The sequence below is a fragment of the Emys orbicularis genome, chromosome 4 (assembly GCF_028017835.1).
Source record: "Emys orbicularis isolate rEmyOrb1 chromosome 4, rEmyOrb1.hap1, whole genome shotgun sequence".
Lineage (NCBI taxonomy): Eukaryota > Metazoa > Chordata > Testudines > Emydidae > Emys > Emys orbicularis.
The window spans coordinates 123932617-123957425 of NC_088686.1; the positions used below are offsets into that span (position 1 = coordinate 123932617).

At 54.8% G+C, this 24809-nt stretch overlaps 1 protein-coding gene across 1 annotated transcript in view; it reads left to right on the plus strand.

Moving 5' to 3' along the window:
* The window catches only part of SYT7 (synaptotagmin 7), a 122272-nt gene that overhangs the window by 46467 nt on the left and 50996 nt on the right, over positions 1-24809 (plus strand). The window contains exons 5-8 of the mRNA XM_065403362.1: positions 6361-6440; positions 12220-12351; positions 13457-13672; positions 19866-20231. Of these exons, the coding sequence (XP_065259434.1) occupies positions 6361-6440; positions 12220-12351; positions 13457-13672; positions 19866-20231 (794 nt within the window). The remainder of the gene's footprint in view (positions 1-6360; positions 6441-12219; positions 12352-13456; positions 13673-19865; positions 20232-24809) is intronic.

The window sequence follows — 24809 nt, forward strand, 5'->3', positions numbered from 1 at the left end:
TCACCTCCTCCCCAAACGCAGCTGAAACATGCCCAGCCTGTCCGCAGCCAGCTGCCGGCTCACTCACTCCTGTAGTGCTGGCTTGTCAGGGAGGCTGGAACCAGAGACGCTGTGAGGGCCTCCCGGCCATTGGCTGTCTGGCTACTCTAATCGCAGTATCGAGGCCAGGGCATCGCCCTCCTGGTTCATGGGTTGGCCCATATTTTCATCCTGAGCTTGTCTCAGGGACACCAGCCCTCCCAGATGCAACAGCCCTGGGCAACACCCACCTCCCCGCCACGGAGCAGTGACCCGAGGAAACGTATTGAATGTGTTTCTGGCTTCATTTAATGCAATTGAATAAGGAGGATGAGGAGCAGCAGCATTACCTGGTGGCCCATGCACAAATGCTCCCCAGATCGCAATTTAGGAACCTCTGGTATGACTCTTGTTCCATTTCCTGCAGCGCCCCCAGCTGGGAGAGGCTAGCACGGCAATAGCTGGGAGCTCCCCCACAGCCAGCACTCCCTACAGCGCCCCCTGCTGGGAGAGGCTGGGCCTGAAGTACCCAGGAGCTCCCACCACGGCCAGCACTCCAGTGTTGCTGTGTCCTCCAGTGGCTTGTGCCGGGTCTCCCTTTGCTCGCTGTGGCTGCTCTGAGTCACGCTGGCCTGGCGATACTCTGCAGCAGCCAGGCTGAGCACACCTGGCAGACACCCCGGGGTAGGGTAGCTAGCATGTGGTTGCCCTTCTGATTCAGCATGCCTTCAGGCTCCTCCATGTCCCAGAGGTGAAATCACAGCCCCCGACCCCCTGCCCAAGGGCTGGACATGGAAAAGACTGGGCTGGGGGGCAGGATCTGAGGAAAGGGTTGGAATGAAGTGGAGGAAGGAGGCCCGGGGCGGGGGGTAGGGAGCCCTTCTCCTGTCCTCCTGGCCGAGTTTGGGAAATCAAGTTCCCATCTTGCCCTGTGACTTTGGCGGGGCAGGTGCCAGGGAGCAGTGGCGGAAATAGGCCATCACAGAGCGTCTCCATTGCACTCCTGGCAAAGAACCCTCCACCTCTCTTCCGCCTCCTGACTGATTAGGTTGCTGACTCCTCCTGTTGGGCTTGCGGCAGCTGGGCACAAGGGTTTGTGTGACCTGCCCGTCTGGTTGTCATCTGCCCCCGTCCAGTAGCCTGCCCACAGAGTCCCCTTTCAGTTCTCTGCCCCCCAGTCCTGCCAGTCCCCTGTGGAGAGAGATGCTGGATGTCGCAGCAGAGCGTGCCTTTTGGGAGAGCCTGAGGTATGAGCACCCTCTCCCCGCCAGTCAGTCCCCTGCCTGCAGCATGTGGGCGTGCACTCCGCTAATGGGAGCCATTGCACGAGGCTGCCCCGAGGGGAGGCGTGAGGGTGGTTGAGCCTGTGTTCCTGGGGACCCAGGCTCCTGCCCTCAGGGACGCTCACCCCGCTCCACAATGCCCAGCTGCCCTCAGACCTTGGCAGATGGAGCAGTCACCCCTTTGGCCAAGGGAGCCAGGGGTTGGCCAGCCAGGCACCACGTCTCCACAGCACAATGAGCCAGAGCCCAAGCAGGTGCATGGCAGTTGTTGGATCTGCACATGTTTGCACCAGCTGAGGGTGTGGCCCCGTCTCCCTGACACAGGGAGCAGGCTTGCCCAGCTAGAGTTTCCCAACAGAGCCAGCTACGTGGCTCACCAGCACTGACCGGTGAGCACCTGCCCAGCTCCTGCAAGGAAGAAGCTGCTGCTGCACAGACCAGCCTGTGCTGAAGCATTGGAGGAGTGAGCTGCTCCCCCCTCCCCCTTACCTCAGCACGTGGCTGGCCTGATGCTGCTGGCCTGGGAGAGGTAGAGGGGACCCTGCCTCGCTCGGGCTCGGAGAACAGAGAGAGTTTAGAGAATGCATGAGGAGGATGGAGAGGAGTGACACGGCTTCACCTCCAGCACAGGGATCCAGGTCCTTCACAGCCCGGCCCGTGGCCTGAAATGACTGAAGGGCTAAGAAGGAGGAGGAGGGCATGGAACTGGACAAAGGGGAGACATCTCATAGCCTGGCCCTGGGGCAATGGTTGGCTCAGCTCAGCAATGTACCTGGGGTTGGGGAGATAACAAGTAGGCTCTGGGATTTTTTTATTATCTCTGTGCTAGTAGCTCTTAGAGGCCCCCCACCAAGTTTGCTGGCCCATTGCCAGCCACTGCACAGACACAGAGTCAGAGTCAGCGCCTGGCCTGAAGAGCTTACAGCCTGAATCAACCCTGGGAGCGTCACAATCCCCTTTTACAGGTGGGGCACTGAGGCCCAGACCCTCAAAGCTATTTAGGCTTCTAACTCCCATGGGAGATGAAGTGACCTGCCCCACAGTCACACAGAGTAAAGAATTGAATCCAGATCCTCTACATCCCCATCTTGTGCCTTAAGCACAAGATCCAACCAGCTGGAGTCACAGCTCGTGAGCTGCAGCCTTCCCTGGGCCTAGCAGGGGGCGCTCTGACTGGGGGCACTGACAATGCAGTAGTGGGTGCAGGCCTGCAGTTCAGGTTCATCTTGTCCCCACGCTGGTCTGCACCAGCGCCCTGCTCATCAGTGTCTGTGGAGGGGGGTTTTTTGCCCTTGACCAGGCACTGTGGCCATGCGGTTATCCCACTCTGACTCAGTTTCCCTGTACCCTTGCCTCTGAGGTGCCGACCAGTGATTGTCCCCAGCTAAACAGTTTCCTCACCCAGTCCCCGCTGTCTTATCTAAAAGCAGATGCAATGGGCAAAGGGGGGAGCAGGACGAGGAAAGTGTGAAGGACAAAGTGGGTTAAGATAGATAGGTGGCTAGATGCATACTGAGGAAAGGGAAGCCAGCCCACAATGGCTGTCCCGCAGATAACAGAGCTCCTCTCAGCCCCCCCGTCAGCAGTGATGCCATGTGTCTCCCTCAGCTCAGGAAGTGTGCATGTCTGTCCTAGATTGGCATGTAGGCCAGATTCAGCTGGAAGCAGATCCAACTCCCATTGAATTCGGTGGAAGTTGCACTGTGAGTTGCATCTCCTTTGACCTTCCCCAAAGACCCATCCCTTTGTAACCAAGGCAACCAGTTATCCCTTGTACCATTCACCCCAAATCACTTGCATCTAACTCATGCTTCACTCCAGCTCTCAAGTATGAACAACAGCCAGACACCTCTTGAAGTGCCCACTTCTAATCCTGCTGGGATGGTCATTAGGCTCCTTGATGGCTCTGTTTCCCTTTGCACCATCCCAGGGGCACAGACCGGGATCTACCCCTATATTCTGCTACAGTCCTAAATGTGGTGTCAAGCTGGCACTGTACTTGGTATTCAGCATTGCACTGGAAAGAACTACTCCACTGGCTTGAGCTTGAAACCTCCTTGGATGGGAACATTTTGATGAATGGGGTTCACTGGAGGCCGTGCTGGCAGAGCCCCTACCTGCTTCACACCTGAGCAGTTCCACTAATGGAGCCTGCGGACACTGCAGCCTGCTCTTGGCAGAGTCTGCGCCGTTCTGGAACCTGCATCATTTAACGACAGAGCTTACGGGCACCTGGAACGCAAGAGGTTCACAGGACAGAGTTTCCACGTGCTGCAGGCCACTCCGGCCGTGTCTGTAACCTCCTCTAACCTAGACCTTTTGGACAATGGAGCTCAGAGATCTCATGAGCTGGACTAGGGGCGTTTGCAGCCTTGTTGAACTGCAGTGGCTGAGCTGAGGGAGTGTGGCTGGCTAGGGAGCAGCTTAAACCCAACTGGTTGGCTGATGAAGGTGACAAAGTCTCCGAGTTGTGCTGCTAGCAAAGCCAGGAGCTCATCTGCTGGACCTTACGCTTTTCCTGGGTCCTGGCAAAGTTCTCCAAAGTTCAGATGTTCGTGGTGACTGGCTCCGAAGTTAACCACCTGGCCTTCTAGGGCACGTTCAAGGACATGTGCTCTTGTGGAGGGTGCTTGGAGTTTCTAAGCCAAGCCATTTCTGTGGAGGTGCTTTCCCAAAAGCAAGTCAGGAGGAAAACATCTCCATTTGCACCCCTTGTGGCTATCTGAGTGACCTCCAGAAATCTCTCCTCTGCCAGGAGACCACACAGGAGAAAGTGGAAGCAGAATGGAGGTGTTTCTGAGGGGCACAGAGGGAGATCAGGGGCTGAGGCTTAGGATGGAAAAAGCAAACTACAACCTAGCCATGGAGTAGCTGCACTGCCTTGGCTCTATAAATGAGCCCCTTTCCCCTGTGGGCAGCATTTCTCATGGTGATTAACAGGCTGTTTGTGATCCTCCCCAGGCTTTTTCTTAATTTGTGGGCAGATTACCCCCAACTAACCGCAGTGAGCCATTCTTGTGTGTGGCTGCCTGGAGAGCTCACAGGGACAGTGCAGGTGGGGTGAAAGGCCTTGGGGGAGAGAGCGGTCAGTCTGAGTCCATATTTCACATAGCTAGCCTACCCCTCCCCGGCCACGGAATCCTTTCCCCTACCCTGATCAGACTGGTCATTCTCCAACTCTCTATTGTCCCCTCAATCCAGTCCTTTCCAGATCCAAATTGCTGACCCCCCTGCCCACAAACATACCAGCCTTATCCCACTGTCACTCCCGCTCTCAGTCCAGACCCAGATTCCCTCACATGCTCATCTGCTGCTGTGCTGCTCTCTGTCTTCCCGCCCTGATCCAGATCCAAATTCTCTTCTGCTGTTTGTCCCCACCTTGACCTAGATCCAAATTCTCTCCTGCCCCATCCTGCTCTATATGTGTGCCTGGAGCCAGCTCCCCTCCCCTCCCCCACTGCTGTCCTGTTTTCTCCCACCCCTACATCCAGAGCTCCTGTTGGATCCAGAGAACCCTGTACTTTTGCTGCTCTCTCTTGCTCCCCGCCCCCCAAGCATATTTCATGCAGCTGAGACTTTAAAATGCTCCTGGTGGCCTCTCACTTTTCGTAGGGGGGTTCCCTGCAGAGCTATGAGGGGGAGGGCCCTTTACCTGCACCTGTGTGGGACGGTGTTATCTGCTAATTGTTTGCTAATCAGCACTAATTGTGCTCTTGTCTGCCCTGGAATCGCGCAGCACGTTGAACCTGCCATCGGAAATCACTACCAAGTGGCCTTATTATCAAGCCCCAATTAGGAACAAATGCACATTTCATTATCTTGTGACATGGGTATTTTTTTTTTTTTTACTGTGAACTTAATTAATTAAAGTTCAATTAATCCTAAAATTGCTGTTCCTCCCCTGCTGCGGATGTGATGGGGCAGCAGGGAGGAAGGCTGGGTTTGGAGACTGGCTCTCTGTCTTGCGTTCGTTAAGCAGAAGCAGTAGGGGGGCACAGGTCATCCAAACTAACTCCTTGGAAGAGCTCCATTGTGATGGCCAAGCAAGGAGCATTCTGCGGCATGCCTTTCCATGATGCTCTCTGCCTGTTTCAGATGTCTAGGGAAACACACCGGAAACGTTGAGTGTTTGACCAGTTTCAGGATTTTTCCAAGCAAAACCAGATGGGCAGCTGAAGTCAGGGCCGCCCGGGGGGGGCAAGTGGGGCAATTTGCCCCAGGCCCCGGGCCCCACAGGGGCCCCCACGAGAATATAGTATTCTATAGTATTGCAACTTTTTTTATGGAAGGGGCCCCCAAAATTGCTTTGCCCCAGGCCCCCCTGAATCCTCTGGGCAGCCCTGGCTGAAGTGAATGACAAACTGGAAGCCACAAAGGAGCAAAACTAGGTCAGAACACACCTAACAATCTGGGACATGAGACTTAATCATGGCCTCATCCAACGAACATCCCCCAAAATCCATCTTCAGCTGCACATTCCCCTCACCCTGCAAACAGTGGGATGATAGAGATGGCACCAGGGAAAGCTCTGGCTGGCCTCCTGGGCAATCTGTTGGTTCAAGAATTAGTCACATTAAATAGACATTATTCAGGGTGGGGTGGGGGAGTTTGGGCACTTAAGTCACATGGTCTTGTTTCTTCTCCCTGATTAGATGGCTGTTTTAAAATAGGTCTCTGTCAGTGGGAGATAGGAGTGCTTTGTGTTTAGGGGACTTGACTAGGATGCTGGGGACCTGGATTCAATTCTTGGCTCTGCCACAGATTCCTTGTGGGACCTTGGGAAAGTCACTTGGCTACCATCACATTAGCCAGCAACGTGTTTATATCATAATCACAATCAGAGCCAGATGGATAGGGAGAAAACTGATTTGCAGCAAATGAAAACTGTGAGTTTGATTACCTCAGGTACCTGGGGCTCACAGTGGGCAGACTGGCCGCAAAAGAATTAACAAATCCCAGACGATTCACAGGTTTTAGCATGAGCAATCCTGTGTCCAAAAATGCAGTCTGACACTTCTTGGCTTCTACCCCCTGACATATCTCCCTTCTTTTCCCATAGGGTAAACGTTATAAAAATTCCCTGGAGACGGTGGGGACCCCGGATTCCAGCCGAGGGCGCAGTGAAAAGAAAACCATCAAGTAGGTGCCATGGGACAGCGCGAGAAGGGATGAAAGCCTCAGGTGTTGCCCTGGGGCGTGGTGTCTGCTCCAGGCAGCTTCCCAGTAGATGAGAACTCCTGAACCTCAAACACCCACACATCCCCACACACTGTGCCTTGTACACCCTGCCCCCACACAGCCATGACAATCCACCAACACCCGCACGTCCCTTCACACTTCATGCTGTACACCCTTCCCCCACATAGCCATGACAATCCACAAACACCCACACATCCCTACACACTGCTCCCCATTCACCCTGCCGCCACACAGCCTTAACCCCCCACCAACACCCGCACATCCCCACAGACTGTGCCCCATTCACCCTGCCTCCACACAGCCTTAACACCCCACCAACACCCGCACATCCCCACACACTGTGCCTCTGTACACACTGCCTCCACACAGCCATGACAATCCACCAACACCCGCACATCCCCACACACTGTGCCCCATATACCCTGCCCCCACAGAGCTTTAACACCCCACCAACACCCGCATATCCCCACAGTCTATGCTCCATACAACCTGCCCACACACAGTCATGACAGTTCAACACCTGCACATCCCCACACACTGGACTCCATTCAGCTTGCCTCACCCCCAGGTGTAACACCCCACCAACACCCGCACATCCCCACACTCTATGCCCCATACACCTTGCACCCACTCAGCCAAGACAATCCACCAACACCCAAACATCCCCACACACTGTGCCCCATACACCTCACCCCCCCACAGCCTCCACACCCCACCAACACCCGCACATCCCCACAGACTGTGCCCCATTCACCCTGCTCCCACACAGCCTTAACACACCACTAACATCCGCACATCCCCATACTCCTTCAATGTCCACAAACACATCCATAGACCCAGAAACTCTGAACATTCCCACACCGTGATGCCTTCAAACAGCCCCATGCCTCTGCACCTCAACACTCCCCAGAGCATTGCCCACACTCCTGTGCCCCCAGACTATCCCATCCCACTTCCCCCCACACTCCTGCACCCTCAAATACTCCCACGCTCAAAGACTCCACACACTTATGCACCCCAAAATATTTCTTTTAGCCCCACCCCCAAACACACCCCTGTGCTCCCAAACAAACCACCCCCAAACTCTCTCACCCATCACTCCCAGCACACACACCTCTCCAAAGGCACACAGCTGCCTGACCCCCAAACACCCCCCGTCTCCTCCCCCTAGCTCAGACACCTCCCTGACACACACAGCACCCCACACCGATCAGACACCAACCCCAGACTGCACCACTGCCTCGTATGCACCCAGTCACGACCCACAAACTGTTCTCCCTTGCCCCCAACACCCCCCCCCCCATCTAAACACTCCAGTGCTGCCCCTGTTCGCCAGCCCTGAGCAAGAACAGAGCTTTCCAAAGCCAGATCCAGGCTTCATGTCTCCCTGCCCCCCTCAGGCAGCAGGCAACCACCTCCTGGGAGGCCAGGGGACTGTCCCCAGGGCTGCGAGTGCTCAGAGCTGTCTCCTCAGGGTGGGCAAAGCCAGGGCCTCGGGTCCCTCATGCCAGGCTTGTAGCCATGGTGGCAGGGCTTGGTGAGGCTGTTAGGCCATCACGCTGCATCATGCCCGCAGGGGCTGCTGATCGCCAGCCAGGGTCTGCTATAAAAGACCAGGTCCTGCAGCAGCTAGTTCCCCTGGTTCTTCCTTCTTCCTGCATGGCCCATGCTCCCCAAAGGGCAGCCAGGGCACATGGAGGGGCAGGGATCCTAGCTGCTCTCCACATTGACAGCCATTGAGGTAACCAATTGAATCTGGGCTCCCATGCCCACCCTATCCCGGCCCCGCTGGACACTTCCTTCTGCAGAAGCCTGCTTGGCTTGAACCAACCACAATGAGATTTATTCTTCTCTATTCACATCTCAGCACCCAGAAGTCCCCCCTGCCCCACAGAGGGAGGGGGAGGTGCCTCATGGTCATTTCTGCCCCATAGAGGGAGGGGGAGGTGCCTCAGGGTCCCCTGTCACCTACAGGGGAGGGAAGACACCTCGGGGTCCCCTCTGCCCCATAGAGGGATGGGGAGATGCCTCAGGGTCCCCTCTGCCCCACAGAGGGAGGGGAGACATCTCAGGGTCCCCTCTGCCCCACAGAGGGAGGGGGAGGTGCCTCAGGGTCACCTCTGCCCCATAGTGGGAGGGGAGATGCCTCAGGGTCACCTCTGCCCTACAGGGGTAGGGGACACCTCAGGTTCTCTCTGTCTCACAACAAGCGGGGCCCTGCTATTCACTCGGCTGTCTCCAGGATGTCTCACCCCACTCTCATGCACTCCCATGGTGTGCTCTGGGGGAATATTGGCCAAAGCCAGGACTTTTCTCGGTGCTTCTCTTTGTTCAGAGGCCAAGGCAGCATTCAAAGACAGAGACGCCAATGGGGCAGTCCCCATACCCGCTCTGCAAAGGACGTGGGGCCGAGGGCTGTAATGTGTGACTGGGCTGTGCTGCAGGAGGGCTCCTAGGACATGTGCACTTGGGTGGAGAAATGGTGTGAAGGGCTAGTGATGGGCCTGGGGTGCTGTAACGTCATGCAATGGGGCAGTGCCCACTGGGGCAGTAAGATGGGCCCTCAGGGGAACTGGGCCCTGTGACTATGACTGGGTCCCAGGTGGCTCCTACCCACCCGCGCCAGGACAGCGATATCGTTCAGCACTCTGCCTGTTTCCGCCACACTGCCCTGGAAACCTGGCGTTCCCTTCTGCGTGGCCTGCGCGGCTGGGGGGAGGGCAGCTCGCCAGGGAGGGGGCAGTCCTGGGAGGAGGAACGGGTGGATGACTGACGCACTTCAACCTGGTGAGGGACATTGTCATGTCTATCGCTCCTCCAGGCTGAGCCTGTCGTCTTCCACTGCCTTCCTGAGGAGCGGCCGCTTCCAGTGGGCCTGTGGCTGCTTCCTCCTGCCACCAAGCCTATGTGGTGCCTTGCGGAGCTTACATCATGCCAAGCTCTCTCCTCACCCGCTGTGACAAGGGCTGCCCCTCCATGGGCCGGCCAGTAGTGCAGTTATTGTGGCACTCTGGCTGGTGGATCAAGTGTGTGCGCACAGGGTCCCTGGGTGCATGGGATCTTCCCTAGCGTAGGCCCAAGGGTGACAGCGTCTGTCCTCATGTGGGCCAGGGGACCTTGGGCAACATGCCCCTTCAGACAGTGCCCGCATGGCGGCCCCGTTGCGTGCTCCAGACCTGGTTGATGTTACTGACCACGCTGATGAGTGAAGTGATGAGAGGTGAGGTCCGTGGTGAGTCACAGAGGAGTGGTGTGCAGGCTGCCCCCTGAGGAGAGGAGTCACTCAGGGGACAAAGAGCTAGCCTGAGACACGCCATCCTACACCGCAGACACTCACCCCGTCCATTCCTCAGACACTCCACCCTCTCTCTCTGGGAGGGTCTGCCCACTCCCCAAGGGGTACACTGCCCACTCGAGACTCTTCGCGCTCTCTCCTCGGGACTCGAAAGCTGCCACTTCCCAGAAGCCTCGCAGGTCTCCCAGCACCAGTGACGAGAGACTCTCCAGACAGCTCAGCCTCCGATGCCCAACAAGCTGGCCCTGACTGAGGGAGAGAGCTGCAAATCAGAGAGCCTTTGTCTCTCCCTCTCTCCTCCACCCTCTCTTCTCTCTTTCTCTCCCCACCTCCCTCTTTTCCCCTTCCTGCCTCCCCTCCACTTTCTCTCTCCCTTTCCCCCTTCCCTCCACCGGGTTGTGAGCGAGCCTTGTGCTCGGAGGCGAAAGGCAGTGGCCCCCGGGGCACGCGCGGCCCCCTCTCCTCGGCCTTTCATCTCGCTCTGTGTGTTTGGAGAGGCCGTTTCATGCCAGAACCGCAGGAGGACTGGAGGAATTAATGAGGGGAGCCGGGGCTGAGTGCAGGCATGCAGCCTGCCGGGGACCTTTGAAGTCTCTGATGAATTTGCCGCAGTACCACTTGACTTCAAAGGTGCTGCTTGTCGGATCCCACGTACTCCAGGTCGAGCACCAGGAAGCCATTGGCGGCTCTCTGAAGTCAGGAGGCGATGGGTAGATACGGCTTGTCTCATGATCTGTCCATGGCATGAAGTGACCTATTTAGAGTCTGAGGAGATGTACAGCCAGGCAGATTCAGTGCACGCCCTGCTGAATCACGCTCCCTGGCTCCCGCTGCACCGCCAAGTGGGGACTGACCTTGTCCCGCAGGATGGGACAAGAGGGTTACCCTTGGTACAGGTTTTCTAGGAGAGGAGGGTCTCACATCTGGAGCAGAGTGTCATTAGTTCTGGATCCTGCAGGGAGGGATTACACATCTGGAGCAGGGTGTCAGTTGTGGATCCTGCAGGGAGAGGTCTCACATCTGGAGCAGGGTTCCATCTGTCCTGGATCCTTCAGGGAGGAGTTGCACAACTGGAGCAGGATGTCGGTAGCTCTGGATCCTGGCTGCACATTTGGAGCAGGTGTCAGTAGCTCTGGATTAGAGAGGGGCCCCACATCTGGAGCAGGGTGCTATTAGCTCTGGTTCTCCACCTCTGCTGTATTAAGATGAGTCCTGGTGATGGACAATGCCTATCTAGGTGGAAGACAGACAGGGAATAAGAACCCCCTGCTGGATTCATCTGCCATCCCTCTCAGGTTTTTAGTGGCTAGTTTCAAATACTAGTCCTGTGTGTCTCTTGAGTTGCTCCCTGGGTCCCTCTCCTCTCTCCAGCTGGGGTTTCTAGCAAATCTCGAAGTGATGGCTGAGCAAGTCTGACTATAGTCCTGGCCCAGTGTCCCTCAGAGGCCAATCTGGTGAGATCCTGATGGACCATCACCCTAGCTTGACTCCCAACTTTATCAAATGTTCTTAGAATCTTTCCATTCCCCAAATCCCACGTCTTCCCATGCCTTGGGAACTGGGTGTTGAGTCCTGCCAGCTCATTTCCCCCTTGTCTGAAGATGACATTCCCCACAGCATGCTGACCTCCAGTGTCTTGGAAGATGTCAGTCGTTCCCCAAGACTGTAGTGGATTCTGCCGCTGTCCCAATGCTGGAGGGGCTACGTTTTGCACTGCCCCATTGCCAGCTCTAGCAATAATATTGAGTCTCAAGCAACTGGGTGTTTTCCTGATGACCCCAGCTCTTGGGCTCATGAGTCTGTGAGAATCTCAGCTTCTGTGGTAACACCTACAGTGCATTCCCAGCCCAGTAATGGTTGCCAAGAAAGCTTGAGAGCATGACTCCCTAATACTCCCAAACCGCCTCATTTTTAGGCCAATCTCATGTTTTTGGGGGCGTACCTCCTGATTTCTGAATGCCTGGAGCCATCAGTTCTGCCATCATCCGGGGGGCAGGGTACTTGGGATGTGGCGAGAACTGCCTTGATGCTGTTCCCAGGAACAGAGCAGGGAGCCTGGCGAGACATTACCAGATTGCCATGTCTAGCGGACTCTCCTTTAACCTGCGCTCCATCTCTCTCTCTCTCCTACCAGCTTCTGGAGGCACCTGCTCCCGTCTTTCTGATGCTCTTCCTCCGTTTGTCCCCAGTCCATCCTCCCTCCGTGTGTGCGTGGGTGTGTATGTGTGTGGCAGGCCGATGCTGCTACAGCTGTGGCTTTTCTTTCGCAGGAGGAGACGGAGCTGCTCTCCTTTCTAACCTGGCTTCTTTCTGGTTTTGGGGGGGAGGGGGTTGATTTTTTTTCTCCTTCCTCCCCTCGCAGGAATTCAGATTCTCTCTCTTGTATTTCCCTTTTCTTTCTCCCCTCTTCTCCGGCCGATGTAGTGATCTAGACAGAGACTTTTGGAATAACAATGACAACACAGTGCAGCAGAAATGGAGCTCCTACCCTCCCAAGGAGTTTATACTAAACATTTCACCTTACGCCCCATACGGTGATCCACGACTTTCCCTCAAGTGAGTCTCTCGTTACCTGGTTTGATCATGTGTAGTGAGTATATGCGCAACCCACCACCCACCCACCCACCCTCTTCTCCCCTTCACCCTCCTCCTCTTCCTCTTTGCTCCACCTCTTCTCCCGACACACTCCACCCCCATGGGCAGACAGCCATGGAGACGAGCAACCCCTCCTGCCCTTCCCCCTCCTCCCTTATCTCAGTGGTTCCCAACCACTGGCACGGGCGCCAGTACTGGTACGCCAGGCCAGTTCCCTGGGCTCAGGCCCTCGCTCCCTTAGGCTCAAATCCAAGTCAGAGAGAGCGTTGCCAGGGACTTCAGTGGCCCTTCACAAGGTACCGCTGCATCGGGCTGCCCCCTTTCGAGGCTGGGCCCAAGCTCCAGGGTGGGATAGAGCACAGCCCACCGAATGGGAAGCAGTGATGGGCACTGGCTGGCACAGCCGTGGCCTCGGGACCCGATCCAAAGCTCACGCCAGCCAATGAGAAGCTTGCCATTGACTTGGCCGAGGTTCGGCTCAGGCCCTTCGCCTGCTAGACTGGAACAGCTGCCCCAATGGATTGGGAACCACTGCCCTAAGTGACTCACTGAGAGAAGCTAGCGCCCCCCTCCCGCTGCCCCAGGTCCCCTCTGCTCTCCCTCCCCCACCCCCGTGCCCCCCTTCTCTGCAGCACAGGATGGGGTTGCGCGTTTGGGTCCCCCCTCAGCGTGTACTCTGCATTTGCACTGTGTGGTGGTGACTCTGGTGCTGGTAAGCTCTCACTAACATGGCTTTTCTTTCCCTCTGCCTGTACTGGTGCCTCTCCTAACAGTTTTCTCCATTGTTTAACCCCTCGTTGTCTATGGGATAACGTAACTTTGCTGCCATCACACACTCACCACCGAGCCGGGGCCGCCTGTTGTTTTTTCTCTCCTCTCCCTGTTGCCGAAGGCTCCCCCCCAGCCCTTTCTTTTGCAGTGCTGATGTCTCTCTTTCTCTCTCTGTCTGTCTGTCTCTTGTCTGTCTGTCCCTCTCTTTCTCTCTCTCTCTCTTTCTCCCCCCACGTGTGGCCTCCTCCCCGCCACCCCCCCTCGCGCCCATCCTGGTGGATCTGGCCCACCCCAGTGGCTCTCTGCTGTCGGGCGCTAAGTTGGCCGCCTCTTCCGCTTCGGGGTTGGCGGGGGAGCGAGAAGGACGCCTGGGGGAGAAGCAGCAGCTCCGAGAGGACGGCATGAAGAGCAGCCTGTCTGCCCACAGCGAGCCCAGCAATGGGAAGGCGGGGAGAGGCCGATGGCACACGGTGCAGAGCCACCTAGCAGCAGGGAAGCTCAGCCTATCCAAGTGAGTGAGAGTGCTTCACAGGCCTGGCCCGGCCCCACGAGGCACTGCAGCATGGGGTCCAGCAGAGCACGGGGTTGGGTGACTATCCTGCTGTTTGAGTGGCTTATCTGCCCCACTGGGGTCAGGCAGGGGGTCCAGGAGAACGTGGGATCGTGTGAGGGGATTACCCCACCCCAGTGGGATCGGACAGGGCAGTCTGGAATGTCTGAGATGGCAGGAAACACGTCGCCACCTGATGGGAATTTAACCCCGTGTGTGATGAGAATCCCCTTGATCCTTGGCAAAGTATTGTCATTATCTCCATTGCGGTAGCATCTGGGGGCCCCCAGTCAGAACCCAGGGCCCCAGTGTGGAGTCCCTGTCATTGGAAAACAGGTTTGACATCCACCTGTCAGCACTCGTCTAGGTACACTTGGTCCTGCCTTAGGTAAGGGGGATGGACTGGATGACGTCCTGAGGTCCTTTCCAGCCCTCTATTTCTGTGATTGTGCTAGGCACTGTGCAAACAGGAAAAGACAGTCTCTGCCCCAAAGAGCTTACAATCAAAGTAGAAGGCTAGAGACCACAGGTGGGTCTAGACAGGAGAGTTTGAAGGAGGACACCGAGGTGTCTTTGTGGATGTCCATGGGGAGCTTCTGCCGTGCGTGAGGGAGAGAGCATGAAGGGGCCTGTCTGAACATTTAACAAGTGGATGATGGAGGCCCTGGCAAAGCAGAAGGGGAGCCGATGTCTTGGCGGCATTGAAAAGACGTTGGGTAGGATGGGGCTAGGCTGGAGAGGACCTTGAAAGTGAGAAGTCATTTGTGTTTGATGTGGTGGAGGAGGAGCCAGCAGAGTGGTGGAAGGAGAGGGGTGAGAATGTCAAAGCTACAAGCCTGGAAAATGAGCTTTGTGATGGTGTTTTGAACAGGAGATAAGTGGGGCAGGACTGCTTTTGTCAAGGCCAGAGAGGAGGAGGTTGGTCAAGACGGGGTGGGCGTGGATGAAACTATTAGAGGTATGGATGGAAAAGGAAGGCCGGATCTTAGAGGTGGTGTGCAGGAGAACGTGTAGACCCAGCCTGGATGTGAGGACCTACAGAAAGGGCCAAGGCAAAGATGACGCCTAGATTACAGACCTAGGCGACAGGAATGATGGTGGGGTTGTCCATGGCGACTGAGAGAGGAGTGTGAGGAGAGGCCTTAGTGAGTGGGGGGGGGTGGGTGAGAAGTAATTAATTTGATGTCCAAATACCAGGGGCCCGTCCCCATGTCACTATTGCTAGCTGGCTGGTTCCCCCAGCTGGCAGAGCTGCACCCTCCGCTGTGGGGCAGCACCCCCCGAGCAGCCCTGTGGATGTGCTTGAGTCAGTTAATCCTGGGGATACTGCCTGCTACATGGGCCTGGAAGGGAGATTGCCTGCCCAATGCTCAGTCTCCTGGGGATCAGTGCTAGAAGTGGGGGAGACTTAGAGGTACCAGGCAGGCTAGGGGTTATGCCTACCTTTCTGCAAGTATCTGGGGGCAGGGGGAGTGAGCAAGGTAGGAGGCTGCTCAGCTGGCTTTCTACCCCTTCCATGCTTAGTACTGAGCCGGAGGGGGGGTGGGGGGGGCGCTCTGGTAACTTACTAGTGAATTGCTCCAATGGGTGAACACTCCAATATGGAGTCATTGGTTTGTGTAGTGAAACAGCTGGTAGATTACCCCACTCTGGGGCCATCCCATTCCTACCCTAGGGGGCAGGACCATTCTTAGCCCCACCCCCATGGAGGGGGCTAACGGCAGTAGTGACTTCTTGGAGTCCATTCTGTGTCCAGATTTGGCCTAACTTTTGCAATAAAGTAAATTTTTGGGCCCCAACATTTTGCTCCCTTAGTCTGATGTCAGAGGGGAACTTGGAGAAAAGTTTGAGGTTTATCAGTTAGAAAAAAACAGAGTTTCTTTAGGAGACTCGTAACTCAGTTTGGCTTAAAGGTTTTGGACAAGATTCTGGGCTGCTGTAAATTGGCGTAGCTCTATTCATTTACATGCAGCTACAGTGATTTGCACCAGATTGAGGATCTGGCCCTAAATTTCTAATCTCTGTTGGTTAAACTGCCCGAGATCCAGGAAGGTACAGACTCCAATGGTGCAGTATTTAACTCAGATACTATGCTGTGCTGTAATTCACTGAATATCATGTATAATTCTGCACCCTAACTAGAAATACAGCAAAGTAGAAGAACATATATAGATGTATGGTGTGTTTTCACATATAATTGTGTTGAAATATATTCATTTAAAAAAAACTAAGGAAATTCCCAGACAAAATGCTTTGTTAAGATGCCAGTAAGGTTTTAATAACATATTCAAATTTGTCATTTAAAATTTTGTTAGAGTCTTATTGTTATAAAGAATAATTTGAAAGCCAGGAAATTGTAAGTTAAGATTCAATTTACAAAAAAAGAAAAGAAAGAAAGAAACTGTGGAAATTCAGAGTTAAGGTTCCATAAATAACCTTAACTCTGTCCCTGAACAACCTTCTGTATCCCTGAGACATTTTTCTAATGGCCCTTTCCATACATTTCCTATATGAGCTACATGCCCCTACTATAGAGACCCCTTTCTGTCTTGTGATATGCAAACTGCATTATCGCTGCATTGAAACAACATACCCAGCTACAATCCCTCCTCAAATCCACACTCCTGGACTATGTCAGGCAGAGCACCTGCCTCCTACCCATTTGATACAGAGTAAAGATCTCTCCTTCCCACCCACAAATGCCCACTGGAGCAAGACAGGACAACACTCACATCACACTTTCTATATATGGTCCCCAGACACATTACCTGTTCCAGAGAGGACTCGCTCAGGTGTTCGGATACCATGGGGGTGGGAGTAGTGATGGATGGATGGATAGATGGAAGGATGGATATATGCATCTAAGGTGGGATGGATGGATGAGTGTGCATAAGGATAGATAGATAGATAGATAGATAGATAGATAGATAGATAGATAGATAGATAGATAGCGGGGTGTAACTAGCTAGCTAGATAGATTTGACAAACTTTTGAAAATGACTTGAAGCACTTGGCACAGGCACCAGTCTATGACATGTGGTTAGTGCATTTAAGAGTGGGAAATGGGGCAGAGTTAGGGTGTGTGAGAAAATTTAGCTTTGAATTTCTAGACTGTAATGCCTTTGCATTGTCATGAATTTCCCCTTGGCTTTGTCTTTACTGCTTTTTTAAATACAATGGCCCCTGTTTTAAGAAGGTTTCTAGCAGAGGGAATTGATCTGCTTTACAGACCTGGTTGTATTTTAATGAAGTTCCTTTTGTTGGGGAGTAACACAGCCGCTCCTGTAGCTGACACCTATGATGGGGCTCTCCATTGCATTGTGTGTCTGGAGGAGGTTGACCTGCACTCGCTTGTGCCATAGGAATAGCAGTATCCCGGGGGCGGGAGTAAGTACTAGCAGATGCCAGAGTGCCAGGTGTGCTTGATGCCAGGTTCATACAGTCCCCTCTGCATCAGAAGCGGCTCCCATGCGTCAGTTAGAAATTTATATATTCCGCTGGCTCGGGGCCTAGAGCAGCCAATTTTAGTTTCCTGTGACTGAGAGGTTGTAAATTGGACTAATTTAGGATTTGATAGAAAACTGAAATGAGGTCGCCGAGTATGGAAGCGAAGGCAGCGGCTGGGAAAGGCCCATCTCTGCTTCATAGCAGGCAGCACAGGGGCCGCCCTTGGGGACTCGTCACCCAGATGGCATTGCTCCTTCCGAATCACGTTTGCCAAGGAACCCAAAAATATACGCCAAGCCAGAGGCAATGCCAGCTGGGTGACACACCTCTCCAGGGCACCTGGGTCTTTGAGGCGGACTCTCTGCTTATTCAGGACTTCACTTTTTCTCTTTCCCTTTACTCTTTCTTGATCTCTCTCTTTCTCTATCTTTCTTTTTTCTCTCCCTCTCTCCTTTCTGCTCTCTGCGTGATGCACGAAGGCGCAGCTTCACCATTGTGTTTCAGCCATAATTACAGCCCAAACCCACATGGAAAGTAGACAAGGTTTTCCTGCTGCTGCCACGGTGAAAGCGATTCCCCCAGGGCCCGGCTGGTATGTGCCATGGAGGTGGCATTTGCTGCCACCGTGGCTGGGCTGTTCTTCCTTTGTACCCTTGGGAACCATGCAGGGTCTTAGGTTTGAAATGACCATCAGGGTGGATGGTGAATACCCTGGCCTCAGCCCAGCCGGCTGCTACAGGGACGTCTCAGCCGAAGGCATGACCTCATGGCAGCAGCAGAGCTGGGGGACAAAGAGGTTAGTTGGGTCCTGGCCACATGCTCCTCTGTTCAACCACATGTTTAGCTACCTGCTTCATTGACTGTCCAGCTGAGTGTCTAACTGGGTGCTCTGTATGCGTGCACAGCCATGTGCTCTGCCTTGCGCCCAGCCATGTGCTCCAGGTGCATGCTCTCATGTGACAGCTGTGTGCTCAGCAACAGGCTTTGTCAAATATCCAGGAACTGTGTGCTCAGCTGTGGGCTCCATCATGTCTTCAGCCAGGTGCTCCATTGCATTCCCAGTTGGGGCGCTTGCCATGTGTTCCATCGTGTGCCCAGCTGTGTGCTACTTTGCATGCTCAGTTTTGTCTGGCTGTGCTCTACCATGTATCTGACTGTTTGTTTATGTGGGTGCTCTACCATGTATCGGTCTGTGTGTTTATCTGGGTGTTCTGTCATGTATCGGTCTGTGTGTTTATCTGGGTGTTCTGTCATGTATCTGGCTGTGTGTTTATCTGGGTGTTCTGTCATGTATCTGGCTGTGTGTGTGTTTATCTGGGTGTTCTGTCATGTATCTGGCTGTGTGTGTGTTTATCGGGGTGTTCTGTCAGGTATCTGGCTGTGTGTTTATCGGGGTGCTCTACCATGTGCCTGGCTGTGTGTTTATCTGGGTGTTCTGTCATGTATCTGGCTGTGTGTGTGTTTATCTGGGTGCTCTGCCATGTATCTGACTGTGTGTTTATCTGGGTGCTCTGCCATGTGCCTGGCTGCATGTTTAGCCATGTGATCACCCATGGGTCTGGCTGCATGGTTAGCTAGTTGTACCATTGCATTGTCTTGCCATGTGCTCTGTCCTGGGTCAGCCCATGCGCTCCGTATCTCATGCCCAGATGAGCCCCTGTCCCCACGTGGGCAGCTGGCTGTATTTTTCAGCTGTTCCACCAGGGTTCAAACATTGCAAAGGCCAGATCGTGACCTGGCCGTTGTCCCTTTGGAGTCAGTGATGCAGCCCTGATTTACCCCGGCTGAGCATCTGGCCCTTAAATGCAGAGCCATCCCGAAAGCTAAAAAACACAGATGCAAGAGACAAGCAGGCATCTTTCCCCTCTCTGCAGGGCAAAGGAAAGCTTGAGTCCAGGGGCTTTCACCTCATGGCTGGGCTTTGGGCTGCCTCCCAATTGGCACTGCACCATCACCAGCATGTTTGTGGTGGGGGCAGAGGAAGGGGCAGCCAGTCAGGAGAGAGAATACTGGGAAGTCATTGCCCCATGCATGCGCCAGGCCTGACGTTGCCACTGTGCCCCAGGGAATGTGCACAGTACACTTGAGGGGCTTCTGTGGTGCTTGACCTCGGAACCTGAGTGGCTGGGAATGCGCCTTTTTCACAACAGCTTGGCCTGAATTTTGCTGAGGAGCCCGGTCCCGGGACTTTGGAGAGCCCCCAACCTCACAGTCCCTTTCAGGGACTGAGTGGCTGCCCAGCTGCAGCCAATGGGGAGAGGGGCGTTTCCCACATGATGGGAAGCAGTGCAGACACTGGGGGGTTCGCCTTCATGCAGCAGCCTAATTAGCTCAGAAAGGAGGTCGGCCGGCGTGCTGAGAAGGCGCAGGCTTCCCGCGAGCCGAGTGGGAAAGGAACGGGGACAGCAGTATCCCCAACGTCGGCTCACGGACACACCAAGCCCTCAAGGATCGGACAGAGTCTGGGAGACATGGAGTGGGGCGGACGGGCAGGCGAGATGGCCACGGGGCAGAGAGCTTGCGCCTCTGGGAAGGAAGAGACAGGGCCAAGACCTAGAGGGGCGGCTTGCTGGTTCCGAAGGCCCCCGGCAGAGAGCGCGCCACGCTGGGGCATCTTCTCTCTAACTCTCTTCTTTTGCTTCCTCCAATTTTGCCCCTTCACCTTCTTCTCCTTTCTTTCCTCTCCTTTGCCCTCCCCCTCTCTAAGTTTCGAGGACTCCACCATGTCCACAGCCACTACCCTTGAGTATATCCCCACCTCAGCAGGAGACCCGAAATGCCAGCGTCCCCGCACGCTGATGCGCCAGCAGAGCCTCCAGCAGCCGCTTAGCCAGCACCAGAAAAGCAACCACAGCCAGCCCACCACCAGCCAGAGCCTGGGGCACCTACAGTCTCACACCAGCTCCTCTTCCAGCGGCGGCAACCCCCGGGGCCGGAGTGGCCAGTCACGGCAAGGGGTCTCGGCTGGCTCCAAGCACCGGACGGCTGGCGGCCGGAGCCGCTCCAACCCCGGGAGCTGGGACCACGTGGTGGGGCAGATTCGCAACCGAGGCTTGGACGTGAAGTCCTTCCTGTAAGTTCTCTTTATCTTCTCTCTCTCTCTCGTTTGTTTCACTTGCTCCTTCTTTGCTAGCCAGTGGCAGGCACCCAATGCCATGTCGGCCACTGAATTTTCCTCTCTCGTGGGCAGCGCCACCAGCTCTCTCACTGCTCTGATCCTTATTTGCACGTAGCAGAGGCAGCTGTTACCCTGCATAGATCTCTGTCCCCAATCCATGAGACACGGAGGAAGAGGGGGTCTCTCTCTCCTTCCTCTCCCTCCAAATGTGTCTGGGGAAAGGTTATCTCCCTCCCTCCCTCCCTCTCTGCTCCCATCAAATCCAGTCGCTTTGCCCCACATATCCAGTAAAATCTCAGACTAAAGCATCCTGTGAATTTGGCTGGAGAGGAACTTTTGGGGCCCAGCCCTCCTGCCTCAGGGAACCAGTAAGTCCCATCCACTTCCTTCTCCCAAAGCAGGAGAACAGGCCCATTGAGTCCGTCTTAGCAGAGCTGCTGAATCCTGGTTCCAAAACTCCACAAACTCTTGGGGAACTGCAGGTCTGGCTCCTCACTCCACAGCTGCTCACTGTCTATAGAATGGGCTGAACCAAAATCCTGGATCAGACCTGGGAGAAAGTGCCCGTGTGGTCCTGGCTCCATCCCTAGGTGTAGCTGCAGACAGTACATGGTCTTGCCTTTGGGAGAGGAGAGAGCCTGTCAGCTCAGGGACAGGAATTCTCTTCCCGCCATGGGGTGGACTCTCTTTGTACTGCTTGGAAACTGACATTCCCACTGCGAAGGAGGCGATTGTCTGCGCTTATCCTTGGGAGTGTTAGTCCGCAGATCCTTCACGGCCGTGATCCCTAAATGCAGCTGTATCAGAGCAGCTGGAGGCGTGTGATCTCTCATCAGTTGTAAATGCATCTCCTATCAGTGATGGCTTTTACATTCCCAACGCCATGGACTAAGCCGAGTCCCTTGCTGTCACTATATCTCTGCTTATGAAAATCTCACTTATCTTCTGAGCATGTGCCCCTCCCCTGCCAATACTCTCCCAAGGCGCCCTGCTCTTCCATTCACTCGTTAGCCAGCGGGACCCATATACAATGGGAACCACGTTGTAACTCCCATAGAGTGTATTACACATTGGGCCAGATCTTCGGCTGGCGTAAACTGATGTAATGCCATTGGAGTGAATGGGCCAGATCCCCAGTTGGTGTAAGTCAGCATTGCTCCCTTGACTCAGTGGTGGGTGGGAAGGATAGCTCAGAGGTTTGAGCATTGGCCTGCTAAACCCAGGGTTGTGAGTTCAATCCTTGAGGGGGCCACTTAGGGATCTGGGGCAAAATCAGTACTTGGTCCTGCTAGTGAAGGCAGGGGGCTGGACTCGATGACCTTTCAAGGTCCCTTCCAGTTCTAGGAGATAGGATATCTCCATTAATTTATTTTTTATTTTTAAGGATGGTCTGGTGGTTAGAACTCTGGACTGGGCTTCAAGAGACCTGGGCTGTTCACTTACTCTGCCCTGTGCCTCAGTTCCCCATCTGTGAAATGGGATAATGCTTCCTGACCTCAGAGCAGTGTTCTGAGACTAAAACCCATTAGTGAGTGGGCAGTGCTCAGATGCCAGGTAACTACTTAGATGGATAAGGAACCACATTGACTGACGCCAGTTGAGGCTCTGACTCATGGCAGGGAATCCATCTGCCTAATGGAGAGCACGGCGCGTCAGGTTTAATTCATAGGTAAAGCTCTTTCAGATCCTTGGATGGAAGATGCAAACTCACTACGCCAATGATGGTGATCAGCATCCTTGGGGTTAATTTGCTATTAATTCAGCCAATTCCGTGGCTGTTCACACCCTGCTCAGCACCAAGGCCCTTTTGCCTCCTGGCCTTGGCCTTAAAGATTTTCATAGCAGGCTCCATTTGCCTGCTTCCTGATTTATAGATGAATCTCATTAGCCCTCCAGAGGATTATAGACCTCTCTGTTTGCACAGCTTCATTTGCTTATTCCAGCCTTAATTGGTTGAAAAAAGTACCCACAGAAAGAGAACGAGCTGAGCAGCTCTATTGCTTTTGCCCTTCGAGGAGCACAGCCATTTAGTTCCATTACTTCCAAAAAACCATTAACTTTGTTTTTCATCTTGTTTACCATCAAACTCCCGCTCCTCTGCATTTTAATGCACATGCATTTATTAACCTCTGGAGGCCCACAGGAGGCTACACTAACGAGGCTGCGTCATCCGCGCAAAGCATCCTGGGATCTCAAGTGGGTGAAAACGCTCGCTCTTCTAGAGAGGGAGCCGAGCCTTTAAATAGCATGGCAGGCATGCCAGTGCCCCCCCCCCCCCCCGCATAACCAGTAGGCTGGAGCTGAGTGGGCTATTCTGTAGATATGCAGAGCACAGAAATATCTGCCTAGTATTTCTTTTCCATGCAAGCAGTTGCTGTGGTTGACATGGGGATGAGTTGCCCATGAGGGAAGCTGGTTGGTGTGATCAGGAATGGGAGAGGATGGAAGCTTGGTAAATCTCTAGGAAGATGTGATCCAGGTTCAGGAAGGGGCGATCTCCAACTGCTTCCCAATGGGACCCAGCACTTCTGGCCCTCGAAGGGCCCAGAATAACAGACTTTAAATCTGTGGCATGTTCAGGTACATAAGAGCTAGTTTGGGTTCTTTTGTGGCTCTCTCTGAGCCCTGAACAGTCAGGCTCATGACAGCTAAAGCACTCACCTTTGCAGGCGAAGGAATACAAAATATAGTCCCAATAAAACAATTTTAAAAATCTCTAAAGCTTTCCTAAAATGTTCAGTATCTGTAGGAGACACAAAGGCTCAGCTGGAACTTGGTTGGGACGATGTGCCTGTCTCACCATGTGCAATGCAGCCATCCCAGACTCACTGATAAAATCTACATTCCACACCGGGCTAGCCTGCATTCCCTGTCTCTAGATGCAGAGATGAGTGCATGTCCTACTTGGTATCTGGTCAAGGTCTTTCTCTTTCTCTCTCACTCCATTTTGGTCTGGGGGATCCTCACTCTCTCTCAGGAGGGCTGGAACAATTTGTATAGCGGGGTTGCTGAGAGCCATTGAACCAAACTCTAAACCAGGGGTCTCAAACTCAAATGACCGCGAGGGCCACATGAGGGACTAGTGCATTGGCCTGAGGGCCGCATCACTGACACCCCCCCTCGCTGCCCCTGGCCCTGCCCCGACTCCACCCCTTCCATGAGGCCCTGCCCCTGCCCCATCTCTTCTCCACCTTCTCCTCCAAGTGGTTTTAATAATATATATACACTCAGTAAAGCCCCCCCACTGCACTGGGCTGCACCACCACTCCACCCCAGCTCTGCCTCTTCTAGGGGTGGCAGGTTTGTAGAAATTTTGGTGGTGCCCAAAACCTGCCCCCCCCAAACTCCACCCCCACCTGCCTAAGGCTCTGGGAGGGAGTTTGGATGGGGGAGGGGGTCTGGGGTGCAGACTCTGGGATGGAGTTTGGGTGCTGGGTGCAGGCTCCGGGCTGGGGCAGGGAGTGGGGGTGCAGGCTCTGGGATGGAGTTTTGGGATAGGAGGGGTGCAGGGATGAGGGCTGTGGGGCTGGGGATGAGGGGTTTGGGGCATTGGAGAGGCTTGGGGCTTTGGAGAGGCTCAGGACTAGGGCAGGGGAAGGGCAGCCTGTCCTGACCCTAGTGTAGGGGGGCACTAGGACCCTGCGGCAGCAAGTGATGCCAGAAGCCGGCAGAGCAGAGCGTGAGCTGCAGGCTCCGGGGCAGTGAAGGGGCCGCAAGTGAGGCCGGGGGACACCTGGGGGAGGTGCGTGGGGGCTGCAGGCGGGGCCGGGGGAGAGACCCGGCCCCAAACATTGGGGAGCAGCGCACGGGGAGCTTAGCTGACACATAAAATAACTTGGGGGGGGGGCGAGGGTGAGGGGAGTTGGCGGCGACAGGAAGTAACTGGGGGGGGGGCGCAGGGAGCTTGGTGGGCAGCAGGGAATAGCTCCGCGGGCCGCATGCAGCCCGCGTGTTTGAGACCCCTGCTCTAAACCCTGTATATGATGGAAATCATGTCAAGCCAGAGGGTGCGGCAGCACCCTTAGTTCCAGCACCTATGCATTCTCTCTCCCCTTCTTTCCTCTCTCATGTAGGTCTGGAGCCAATTTCTGTCTCTCTCTCTCTCTCTCGTCCTTTCTCCTGTCAATTGCAGTGCATTTCTGAGATACAAATCATGCAGTAGAAGCAGGGGCGGCTCCAGGCACCAGCGCACCAAGCGTGTGCCTGGGGCGGCAAGCTGCGGGGGGCGGCCTGCCGGTCGCCGGCAGTCAGGCTGCTTTCAGCGGTGTGCCTGCGGGAGGTCCGCCGATCCCACGGTTTCGGCGGCAATTCGGCGGTGGGTACGCCGAAGGCGTGGGACCAGCAGATCTCCCGCAGGCATGCCGCCTGACTGCCATGCTTGGGGCGGCAAAATACATAGAGCCACTTCTGAGTGGAGAAGCCCATCCAGACCATCCCTAGCTCTGTCTGAGCTCTGTCTCATCCCCTCCAACCATTTGTAGCCCCTCCCACTTGGTCTGGCCCCATGTGACCTCTCCTTCCCCCTCCCACTGT